This window comes from Lygodium microphyllum, chromosome 5 (genome assembly GCF_053477565.2).
Source record: "Lygodium microphyllum isolate KBCC chromosome 5, Lygodium_microphyllum_v1.1.10, whole genome shotgun sequence".
In the NCBI taxonomy this organism is placed as follows: Eukaryota; Viridiplantae; Streptophyta; class Polypodiopsida; order Schizaeales; family Lygodiaceae; genus Lygodium; species Lygodium microphyllum.
This window is the reverse complement of record NC_141139.1, coordinates 43,055,913-43,068,532: the sequence shown is the minus strand read 5'-3', so window position 1 is coordinate 43,068,532 and position 12,620 is coordinate 43,055,913. Positions and strand designations below refer to the sequence as shown.

The 12,620-nt window shown below is 42.6% G+C and overlaps 1 protein-coding gene across 1 annotated transcript in view; it reads right to left on the bottom strand.

Moving 5' to 3' along the window:
- Positions 1–9,995, bottom strand: part of LOC148035743 (uncharacterized) — a 36,017-nt gene extending 26,022 nt beyond the window's left edge. Inside the window, exons 1-4 of the mRNA XM_087677759.1 lie at positions 9,794–9,995; positions 9,263–9,594; positions 7,599–8,895; positions 7,204–7,503 (exon numbers count right to left, since the gene is read on the bottom strand). Of these exons, the coding sequence (XP_087533885.1) occupies positions 7,204–7,503; positions 7,599–8,895; positions 9,263–9,594; positions 9,794–9,886 (2,022 nt within the window). The 5' untranslated portion in view covers positions 9,887–9,995. The remainder of the gene's footprint in view (positions 1–7,203; positions 7,504–7,598; positions 8,896–9,262; positions 9,595–9,793) is intronic.
- Positions 9,996–12,620: the final 2,625 nt, after the last annotated feature.

The window sequence follows — 12,620 nt, the reverse complement described above, 5'->3', positions numbered from 1 at the left end:
CATACAAGACCAATCTGCCAACCATGTCTCTGAACATGTGACCATGGAATCCCTGCCTTCGGCCAGAACTGCCAAAGTGTCCCCTCATGTGAGCTCAAACGAAAGCCTTCCACTCTGTTAAGAAAAGAACAGCCCATCATGAACCCAGATGTCAAATCCAAACTCTAGGATTTCACTATCAGACAAGGACGATGCGTCAGGGACATCTCTCTCTAGATTCTATGCATCTGTAGAAAAATATAGATGAGGCACGCCTGCTCCACCACCACACCCTCTCACACTCCCTCTCTAGCACCGAAGAGTCGTGAGGGATGTTATCATTCCATCGCCAGAAAGCAGCAGAAGAAGGGGCCATCAAGCCCTTCCCACGATCCGAAGAAGCTTATCCCTTCCGTGTCTTAGACTTCGCCATGGCCGGAGGATCGGAGTCGGAATCAAAGGCAGATAATGACTCGTCGGAGGAGTCCACATCCCGCTTCGTCTTTTGTTTCTTTTTCTTCCTGGAAACCACTAACTCTTTGCAATCCTTCCATAAATGGCATTTCTTACCACAGTGGTAGCACTAGGCCTTTGACTTCTTCATCGAACCCCTCTCTGAAGTTGCAAGAGCCTCACCTGAACCTCCATAATGTGACAAAAGCCTCCCCTGTAGTCACAAAGTAGCCTCATACTCAAGTAGAATGGAGAATATATGAAGAAAACTGACAGGAGTGGTAGATGTCTGCACTCGTAAAGCATTCGCCACTCCATCAAACTCCCGAGGAAGCTTGTAGAGTACCGTACCAACAAGAGGTGCCTCAAATAGGGCAGACTGCATAGTGCGAAGCTGGTCTTGGAGTTAGGTAACTCGAAGTAGGAATGATTGGATCGTATCCTTGGGTTCAAACTTCCGTTGCTGGAGCTGGCCATAGAGAGTAACAGCCCTCATGGTGGAAGGAGCCTCGTACATCAACTGCAACTTCGACCATGCGTCTGAAGCTCTCGTACAGGAGGTGACCACTGGTAGGACTTCTTTGGAAATACACCGAAGTAATGCCGAATAAGCACGGGCATCATCTGAATCCCATGTAAGCACTGTCTCCTTGTGATTGTCTTTATCAAAATCAAAAGAAACAGGAGAAGATTGTTGAGGACATGCCATAACTTTGCCAACCACGTACCATAACCACTTCTAAACAAACCAAGCCTTCATCACCACACTCCACGTGTAATAATCAGGTCATGGAGCTTGTCATCAATGGATGTGCACGGAGGAGCCATTTGTAGAGGATTTAGAAAAGAAATAGAGAAAAGAAGGGTTTGGAGAGGGAACATAGCCAAACCACAAGCACAGACTACAAAAAACAAGAGTTCACATATAGTATAAACCAAAATCTGACCAAAATAAGCCAAAATCTACTGCACAAAGTTTTTTTTTTTAAAAGTTTAAATCTGCCAGAAACAGCAAAAACGGCTTGTTCTGCCAGTAGCCCAGCCCAAAAGAGTGCTGAAAACAGCAATACGCAGGCTGCACACTGCATAAACAGGTGTAGGGAACTGTCGCCAGCAGCCTGATGATGAAAACATAGGCAGCTGAAGGTGTTGGACAGGCAGGCAATGCAGATGTTGATCAAAACGCACAGTATGGAAGCCAAAAACTAGTCGCAATCAGATTGACAGCAGTTGCCAGGGCAGCAAAGGGTTAAATCAGTCTTGAAATCAGCAATAAAACACAACACAAGGTGTGCACAACCTGAAATCTGATACCATGTCAGAAGTGGTGCAGCAATGGAAGCATAAACAACATGCTGAAATACAAGACAAGAGAAAGAATGAATGAATGAACACAAATACAGATGAGAACTTAGATGTATGCTCGGGAGATGGAATCCATATCGAACACGAGACTATGGCATATAGCAATGAGTCACTGGCTGTGTGGGAACCCCGACACCGGCTCCTCTCTCCCCTAAAGAATCCGCATGTGATGGTTGAAGTACAACTAGAGGAAGAGGAGCCCAGCAATAAATAGGCATAAAATGAGGGGAGCAATAAATGCAGTCGACCGGCATTAAATGCTCCCCAGCCCTAAAAAAACACGCCAAAAAATGCAAAACAAATACTACATAAAATGCCACAGTCTCTATAGCACAAACTCACAACTGAGCTGACTAATCTGCTAACAGAGGGATGAGCTAGCGTCCCTTGGTAGGATGATCTCTTCAAAGAATATGGCCATGATTCTTTTGACTCAACTGCAATCTCCCCAATTTGATGTCTTCTACACCAGCCTTCTTACATCAAGGACCCATGAGAAGCTTCTATGGGAGGAGCTTGCCCCGCTTGTTTTGGAGTATGACGAGCGCGCCAAAGAGGTAGCTAATGAATCCACCTCCACCAAAGCTTTTGTTGCAGGTTCGGGAGGGGAGACGCGGAAGGACACATCCAACGGAGAAATGTTGGAATAAGTACCCTCACCTTCGTCCGGGAGCAAAGGATGGAGCTAAAACGTCTGAGCGTTCTACCTCTACTCCAACGGTTACCCCCATGTTCCTTCATATTGTTGACTTGGAGGAGCCTTCTTCATTGGTTGCCTCATCTTTTGAGAGGCCTTGGCTGGTTGATAGTGGAGCTTCTAGTCATAGGAGTCCTCAAGGTGATTTGTTGCACGATCTATGCCCTTCTGAGGGTTCAATCATTGCTGGTGACATTGTTTCGGTGCTTATTTGTTGTGTTGGCACTTTGCCTTTATTTCCCGACCATGCATCGAGCTCCTTTTCACAGGCCCTTTATGTTCCGGACTTTGGCTTTCCACTCCTCTCAGACTATGGCCTTACTAGGCTTGGTACCCGGGTTGTCTTCGCCAAGTAAGCCGTTTGTATTGAGGATTCTTCTACAGGAATTGTTATCGTGACAAGTTGGCAGGAGAGCGGGCTTTATAGGCTCCATTCCCCTTCTCTTATATAGGGTCCTCCAATGCAATTGTCTATTGCTACACTCATTCCCACTTGTGCACCCTCTTTTCCATAGATTCCTTCCCATCTCCCACCCTCTCCTTCGGTGGTTCCATCGTCCCCCCCATCCCTTTCAAAGGGGAATGATCTCAATGATGAGGTTATGGATTTCCTGGCCCTTAGTGTTTCAAAGGGGATTTTCCAGGATCATGAGGAGCTTCTTCATTGGCAATCTTCATCAACGGACTTCATCGACATTGGCATTCCTCTTGCCATCCCAAAATCCATTTCTCCCTTGGCCTTCTGCCATATTTAGGATCTGAGAGAAGGTGTTAGCAATCATGTTTGTCATGCCTTGTAATCTCCTGTCTCTAAGCCTCAGTCTGAGTCAGATAAGGACTTTAGGAGCTCTAACTTGTCTATCACTTGTTTTGACGAAGGAGGTAGCTCATTCTAGAGCACTCAATTTATTGCATTTTAGTGCATTTTCTCCTCCAGTCAAGATTTTATGTGTATTTTCTAGGGTAGTTTCTGCATTCTTCAACCTACCTCACCTATCAAACATTGTCCACCCTTTTCGGGATTTTTTGAGCATTTTTGGCATTTTTATCAACATTAAATGCTGGTCAAACATATTTTTTGTCCCAAATTTCAAGTCAGTCAATTTTTGGGATTTTTTGGCTATTTATAGCCATTTCCTACCTAGCAGTCAATCAAATTATCATCTTCCCTCCTTCCTTGGCAGGTGCACACTCTGAATCCATCATCTTCCTCTGCCTTTGGTGCTGCCATCATCATCAGCCTGATCCGGTGCCCTCACTAACACTGTGGGATGTGTGTAGGGACTGATCAATCCTTCTGTATTCAGCATTTGTTCCTTGTTCAGTGCAGGTTTCTTTTCTTCTTCTCTTGTAGATTGTCTCTATCTCTTCCTCTGTGTTCGAGTTCCTTCTTCCATTGCGCACTCTCATTGAATCACCTCTTGACTGGCTGAAAATGCCCTGGGACTATTGGCGCCTCCTATAGCAGCACTCTCTTTGTCTCTGTCAACCTCCACAATGCACAAACTGGTTGAAATGACCCCCAATCAGTCCCCCAAATAGCTCTCACCCAATTTGCATGGGTAATTTTGACAAGTTGCAACTTGTTTTGTCACTTTGCAACCTTCTAATCTAAATTTCAGTATTAATTAATTAATCCTTTGAATTTAGATTGTACATTTAATGGTTCCAATATTAATTGGCCTTGGGCTAGATTAATTTATTAAGTGATGCCTAGTCCCACAATGCCACCATTGGACATTTAATGGCCCAATTAATGGCCTACACCCAAATTGATACTAAGCACCCATAAGTACCTGTCCACCATAACTTTGTACAACTTTGGCCAATGTCGCCCCCACTATTCATTTGGGTTACTTATGCCATCACCTTGAGTTAACTGACTTGCACTTTACATGGCACCTCACATGTGCACAACTTATTAATGCTAAAGCTAAGCATTACAAATACACCTCCTTGTGACAAACCTCCCCCTTGAAATCCTTGCAATTTCATTGTAAGGTGACAAAAGCAAAGCAATACTAAATTGAAAAAAGCAAAGGCATCAGTCATAGAACATCGATCACTATTGCTCATACTATGCTATTGCCATGGCATGGCAATAATTACAATTATTGGAGAGCATCCATGAGCTTCTAATTACAATAGCCAACAATCACATCCTTATGCTATTGGTCCCAACCAAGAAGTGAACTATACAAACAATGCTAATCTGACCACAGCCAAAACAATAAGCTCCAAATAACCATCACCAAGAATGGTATTAATCATTGGGCTTTTGCCTTTCTAAACAAAGCTTTAATTGGGATATACGACGGGCCAAGTCCCCGTGTAGAATATTTAAGGAATGGGATGAAGTTTAACTAGGAAGGCTTGTGAAAAAGGATCATCTTTGCTTAATATTTACCGCACAATTATTCCTTTTTGAAACAAACGAAATGGCACTTAAGAAATTTAGCCTTGGTTATTAGATGCTTAGAAATTTCCCCTTGTCTTTATTCAAGGGGTGTCCTAAATTTTCAATGGCCCTAAACCTACAAGGGTATCTATGTGGGTGGAATACCAAAACATGTCCATGCACTTTTAGTCTTACTTAAAGTTAATAGCTTCTCCACTAGGTTAAATTCTAGGGCAAACACCTATGAACCAAGTTAACATGAAAATGCATCCTCAAATCCTTGTGGAGATGGGCCTAAATATAGACCTCCTTAAAGTTGAAGTCATGGAATACCCATTAGGGTCCACTCAAGGATTTGTAAGTATAGTAACTCAGATGTTGAAATATGCAAATAATCAATCAATTGTTGTTCTCTTGGAGGGAGAAGAGGAATTTGTTGTAGTTTCTATTCATGCAAACTGTTCTATTCAAGTAGGCATTAAATTTGGGACTCATAACAAGTTTTTAGATACCCGTCGTTCTGATTGAAGCTTTTAATATGGTAGGACATGTGATTTGCTGGAAAATAGTAGTCATGACTGGATATTAAATCAGTCCATAGCCTAGTTGAGACAAGCCTACAAAAAGTTCTTCACATGGTTCAATAAACAAAAGGGAGACTCTCAAAAAAGCAGCATTAGATAGAGCAAATGTGCCAACTAGTATACTAACCTCTTATGTAAGTGCTTTCTTCAAGGTTTTTAAGGATATTGTCATGCTAGACAATTACCCAAGCCAATTGATTCTATCCAACATTTACCGAATCATTGCGATTAGCTTGTTTCATGGAGACCTTGGACTATTCAAACTTGACTGGGTCAAGAAAAGTTTGAAGGAAATTTGGAACATGACCGTCGTGTATGCCTTCATGCTATGAAGCAAACATAAAATCTTTTGCGAGAGTTTACGAGCAGAACCACTAAAAGGAGAAGGAACATTAGAGCTTAAAAATATGCCTAAAGTATACTTTTTGAATAGAAATATTGCTACCCAAGATGAACTTAAGAGAGTTAAATAAAACTTAGACAAGGAGAGGAGATAGAGGCAAGATAAGTCCTCTACATTAGAGCTCAGTAGGCAAGGAGGATCAAAAACCCACGAAGGAAATGTTTGACCCATTGAAGAAAAAGAAAGAGAGATGTTACCTTTGCTCATGGATAACAAAGAGAATCAAGCCAAGGATCAATTCCAATCAAGCCAACTCTTCTTCTTGGATAGTGTGATATATGACCTAATTCGTCAATAATTACAACAAGAAAATAATTCACAAATCGGAAATAAATACTTTAGTGCTTTAATCTTGATATAGCAGACACCCGATTGGCCCCAAAACTGGCAACCCTTGTGGTATTTCTTTAACTTGTATTGCACAAATCTATATCACATTGAGATGTAGACTAACCTCCCTACAAATTTAGGCTCCTTGGATTCTCAATTTTAAAGGGCCTATTCAATGTCTAAGATCAAGATTATTACTAGGCACCTACTAGCACCTATCCAACATAACTTGTCACAACTTTTGCTGATGTTCCCCTTTGCCCAACTTGGGTTTTGGACTATCATTGTGCCAAAATTAACTTGCACTTCACATGTGCACCTCCCATGTGCACAAGTTGATTAAACTAAGTGATAAATTTACATGTCTCAATGACACTCATCCTCACATCTATGGTATCCCTCTTAGAGCAACGCCTCTACGCTCTAACCCTCAAAACTTAATGACTCTATAGATGAACTTAGAAAGGGTACAAGTCCAGGCCTAGATAGACTTTTTTAAATGAGTTATATCAAGAATTTTAAGAAATTTTCATACCTCCCATGCTAGCTATGTGGAAGGTATCTCTCCCATATGGAGCTCTCACCCACAATACCAAACAATGTAGAAGTAACAAACCCGATTCATAAAAAGGAGGATAAGACATTGCTATGCAACCTGAAGACCTATAACCCACAAGATATTCACTAAATCACTATGAAAAATTCTTCCATTTAGCTAAAATTTCTCCTTGGCATATGAGGCCATCTAGACACCTATATAAGTAGAGAACGCAAGGCTCTTGTCAAGGGGATATGTATCCTTGATTCCATCATAGTCCTATGGGAGGGAATGGAGCATCCACAAGATACAAAACAAGATTATATTTTCTTTTAAATAGACTTTTATAATGCATATGATGAGTCAGAGCAAGACTTCAAATTTTTAGTCATTATAACTTTTAGACACACCTAACTACTAAGATACTCAAAAAAATATTCAGATAAAGGGAGATACCTTTGGGGTACTTGCAACGGCAAAGGTGGTTGGACCCGACAAGAAAAGAACTTTCAGCTTTTTGAGATTTGCTATCCAAGGAAAGACTAGCTCCTGGAAGTGTGGTTCATCACAAAGACCTTTGCCTAGCTCCAAGAGACGTACGCTGTGGCAATGCCTGGTGATCGTTCCGAAAAAATAGTCCACAGGAAAATCTTTTGAACCTAAATCTTTTAGTATGAGATATCGGCAACCTTTCATTTGAGAACTCGTAGGATAGTGACCCAGCTTTGCCCATTCTCGGAGATTAAAATATCGGACCTATAAAAAAATCACGACAAATTTCGTTTTCTGTCATTAGTATGAACGAAATCATTGGTTACTAACGTTGACACTCGGACATGAGAAACTGACACCTGCATTCCATCTTCGCATGGATCATATTCATGCTTGGATGTTGGTGCAGGTAGAATTGCTATGCTTCTCTCCGTTGCCATTTGTCGGGCCACAAGAACCAGCAAATCGTGAACCACCAGACGACTCGTTCCCCAGAACTCGTCTACACGTACAAGTGATTGCTCGACTAGAGACTCCAGGTAGTCCTCTTCCTTCATGGCATACTTGACAGTGTCCACATCGAAGCGACAGTTGCGGTTGAAAAATAGAGCGATGTCCAAGAACGCATCTTGGAGCCCCTCGCTCTGGAACTCGATGCTTGGCTTGAGCTTCTGGAACACGCTGTCCTTTGCACACGAAGGCGGCAGGTCCTGAGCTGCTCGTAATTCCCTGCACACGCTTCTCCAAACTTTTGGCTCTCGCTTGCGCTTGTCTTTGAAGAAGGCACCGTACACGACCAGCGCCAAAGGAAGCCCACTGCAGAGAGGAACCAGCGTTTTCACCAGCTCATCGTCACTCGACAATGGGCTGCTCTCCCCTTGCTTGGACGCAGTCTTCAGAAACAGCTTCACCGCATCCTCCTCCCCCAGCAACTCCAGCTGATAATGCAGGTAGCCCCGCTCTACCTCCTGCCCGCTCTTGAAGCACATCTGCCCCAGCCGTCTCACCACCTCCTGAGAGCGGGAAGTGATCACAATGTAGCTCCCACCCGGAAGCACATCGGCAAGCTTCTCTGGCAACAGCTCCTCCAAGTGCTTCCACTTCCACACATTGTCTAGGAAGATGCAGACTGGCTTCTTGTCTGATTGGTGGCTTGCAAAGAGGCTTTTCAACTCAGATTTGCCCTGAGCTGCGGAGGAGAATTCCAGTCTAGAGCCACCACTGAGCTGGCTGAAGAGGCTCTCTTGCAATTTTGTGGAAGGTGGCGGGGTCATCCCCACCTCTAGGGTGGCTATCTTGTGCGGCTGTGGCATAGTACCATGCATCAAATGGTGATGTACAGCATACATGAGTGTGGTCTTTCCAATGCCGCCTTCACCATGCAGGCCCACCACTCTTACACTTTCGTTCCCTGATGTGTTCGTCCTAAGGAACCCCATCACCTTCGATATCTGCAGATCCATCCCTGCATCCAGATGGGCCGGTAGTTCTGGGGAACTGTCAGATGGGCGCTCGACACGAAGGGAGATTATCTCGTCCAAGATCGAGCGTATCCTAGTCAAAACCGTGCTCAGGTTAGCAGCAACACTTTGGAGATTTTGCGCATCACATTTAGCGCATACCAGAGCACGCAAGTATTTTGTGCATTTCCACCATCTGCTATGGAACAACACGACGTCACCATCACATATCATTAGACAATTAGCATTGCATATCATTAGAGAGCCTCCCTCTCTCTCTCTCTCTCTCTCTCTCTCAACATACTTGCACTGTCTCGCTGCAAAAGTCAGATTCAAGTTAATAAGCATAAGTCTATAATAACCAATAGATACTCAGCAGCAGCTAGCAGACTATGCCATTAGATCAATCAAAAATGGTGACACAAAGAAGCATATTTGCAGATCCCCTGCTCCTGACAGTTACCAGTTTTTGGGGCTTGCTTGAAACTAATTGAATGAACACAAATCAGGCGCGACACCATGTAACTTGACATGAAGGTGCAGATCAGGGGGACAGTACAAACCCAGACGCAGGCGTCCTTTGCAGGTCATCCACTACCGCTAAAATCAGGAGTAGCTCATTGGTAATGCGGTTAATAGTGGGTTGAATGGTATCAGGCAACGATCCGAGGCCCTCGAGCCTGTGAAGCTGCTCCTGCGTTTGTTGGAATTGGTCGTGCAGCGACACTGCAGATGCCTTATTGTCATGCGCCTGAAGGCCGGAGTCCGCTAGAAAGAGGACCGATTGGAGGGCCAACCCCACTGGAGATGGTAGCACGCCGGCCAACTTGCTAGCACTTTCCGTCAGCACTCTTGCCACGTCCGGGCTGAACGTTTCCGACGCGCCAGCTCGCAGCTGGATCAATGTCCCAAAACGATATTCGTTGATCAGTAGCAGCCCATCATTGTCGTCGTCGTCATCATACGGGAAAGATCACGAATGCTACTGTTAATTATAATATATGATGCTAATCTGCAATGATCTACTTGATGGAGTGATCATGCATGCGACCTTGATGTGATTATTGATGATAGTAGACATGAATTAATGCTACCTGGCTACGGATCTCCCGGAGGTTTAATCGTTCCCTGAGCGACGTAAGGAGCTCGTAGAAACGAGCGTTGATGGTCCCCTGCTGTCCAGCCATAGTAATGGTGGTGGGCAACGAAGATTAAGGACGACGGAGGAGGACGGAGGAGGAAGAGGAGCAGGAGGAGGAAGAACAGAAGGAAGAAATGATGATGACGACGATGATGAAGATAATAAAAAATAATAAACTTATAAATTTTTTGATTGGTTGCAAATGCAAAAAGTACACCTTTGTGGGTCACTTTAGAAAGTGTGGAAGGGAAACTCCCTATCCAAAAGTGGGGGGGGGGGGAGTTCACCTATTTAAAAGTAAACAACTAGTGAGTAATTTAGGAATGGGAACGCCTAATCCTTAAATAACTATTTTGATTGGTTAAACTTTACAAAGTGGACATATGTCATTTGGTATGTAACCACCCTTAGTGTTCCTAGAGTTAAGCTCATGTATATCAAGAGCCAATTACTTCCTTGGGTTGTCATTCTTGTAGGTATTGGTTGCGGATTCACTTTAGGAAGTTTTTTGTTATGCCTCTCCATTTAGTTATCATGTTGTATTCTTGATTAAATTTAGGGTCTTTTTTCTTGTTTTTATGGTTGTTTTAATAGAAAAATAGTTTGTCAAGTCCACAGGATTGTATGGTGTATTTAAAAGTTGTGTCAAGTTCTTGTGTAGCTAATATTTCTTACTTTGTTATTGTTTAAGTGCATGGAAGGTTATGGAAACAACTTAAAGTTGTTCTTTTTCACTTTACAAAGTGTGCAAGGGAGACTCCCCATCCAAAAGTATGCAAGGGAGACTCCCCATCCAAAAGTGGGCGGGGAGAGTTCACCTATTTAGCAAGTAAACAACTAGTGAGTAAAGGAATGCGAACGCCTAACCCTTAAATAACTGTTTTGATTGGTTAAACCTTACAAAGTGGACATCTGTCATTTGGTGTGTAACCACCCTTAGTGTTCCTAGAGTTAAGCTCATGTATATCAAGAGCCAATTACTTCCTTAGGTTGTCATTCTTGTAGGTATTGGTTGTGGATTCACTTTAGGAAGTTTTTTGTTATATCTCTCCATTTAGTTATCGTGTTGTATTCTTGATTAAATTTAGGGTCTTTTTTCTTGTTTTTATGGTTGTTTTAATAGAAAAATAGTTTGTCAAGTCCACAGTATTGTATGGTGTATTTAAAAGTTGTGTCAAGTTCTTAGTGTGTAGCTAATGTTTCTTACTTTGTTATTGTTTAAGTGCATGGAAGGTTATGGAAACAACTTAAAGTTGTTCTTTTTCATGTTTTGGCCATTTTGCTTTCGAGTTTTGTTATGTTGATATTGTGCCTAAAGTTGTAAAAAGCATATTGTTAGTCCATTTTGCTTGAAGATCTTTCCATTAGAGTATCTATTTCACAGTAAGTAAGAAACAACTTCAAATTGAAGGGATTGGTAAAAAGTAAAATACCTTACAAACCCTAAGATCATCTACTTGTACCAGATAAAAAGGTTACACCTTTAAAATTCCCTTATGAAAGACCTTTCAAAGGGGAACCCTCAAAAGAGAAGAAACAAAAGCAAAGAGAGTAACACAAAAAGAAGGGAAAACTAATTAAAACTAAAACATATAAAAGAATCAACAAAGAGAGAAGCTCAATTTAAGCACTAAGATTACAAAGACTTCCTTGAGGATGCCTATTAGCCCCAAGGAGAGTAAGTTGCTTGGCTCTTAGGAAGCAATTTATGCTGAAAGAAGTGGTTTGGATTGGATTAGCAGGATTGTTATTGAGGGTATTGAAGGGCTTTTAGTGGCTTAAAAGTGCAAATCGGTAACTATTAGGGGAGAGTAATAGATCCAACTAGGTCTCATCTCGTATTCTACAAGAAATCTCTTCTCCCTCCATAAGTGGTTTGCATCACAAATGGGAACATCCCTAGGGAGTCAATTTTTTCTACTATAGGTGGTACTCCCATAGAGTGGTAGGTCCCTTTATGTGCTTAGGAATTTTGTATTGGCATGGTGCTTTGTTTAGGTCGTCATTTAAGGCATTTGTCTATAAATGTACATGGGACTTCTTAATAAGGAGTTAGAGAGTGAGACCCACCATAGAGAATATTGCGAGGATAGGATATTAGGTTGGCTTCCCCTCTCAGGATTTGTATAAAGAAATGGTAAGTAGTGGTGGAAAGGAAATGCTCTTGCTATGAATGTCAAGACGAGCTCTAAGAGCAAGGAGTGCTCCTTGTGAAAGGTGAGAAGGTGAAAGGTGAGAAGGATCGAAGCTTGCACTCGAGAGCTATGGCGGGAGAGCAAGAGCAAGAAAGAGAGAGACAAGAAATGGAAACTCCAACAGTCACAATGTGTGACCAGGCCTTCCTTTATTCAAACTGTCACTAAAAGAATAAAGAATAAAGTGATGGTGACAGGCGCCCACCACCTGCAGTGTGCAGTGGCGGTGACTATCAGTGTAGTAATACATAGGTGGCTAGCCGGAGGCGCCTTTACCTCCAATAACCTCCCACTTAAAGGCGAATCTGCCCTAGTGAGGAGTGAAAAGAAAAAGAAAAAAAAAGACAATACAACAGGATGAGGAAAGATGTCATCTCATCCCACACCTATCAACCTCCTGAGGAAGGCAAAGCACCCTGTAGAGAGGCTTTTCGTGAGCAGATCTACAAGATTCTGGTCAGTCAAGATCTTGACAAGATCAACATACTTGTCCTCAACGACCCCACATATGAAGTGATACCTTATCTCAATGCGTTTCGTCTTCGCATAGAAGACCGGATTCTTGGCTAACTATATAGCACTCAT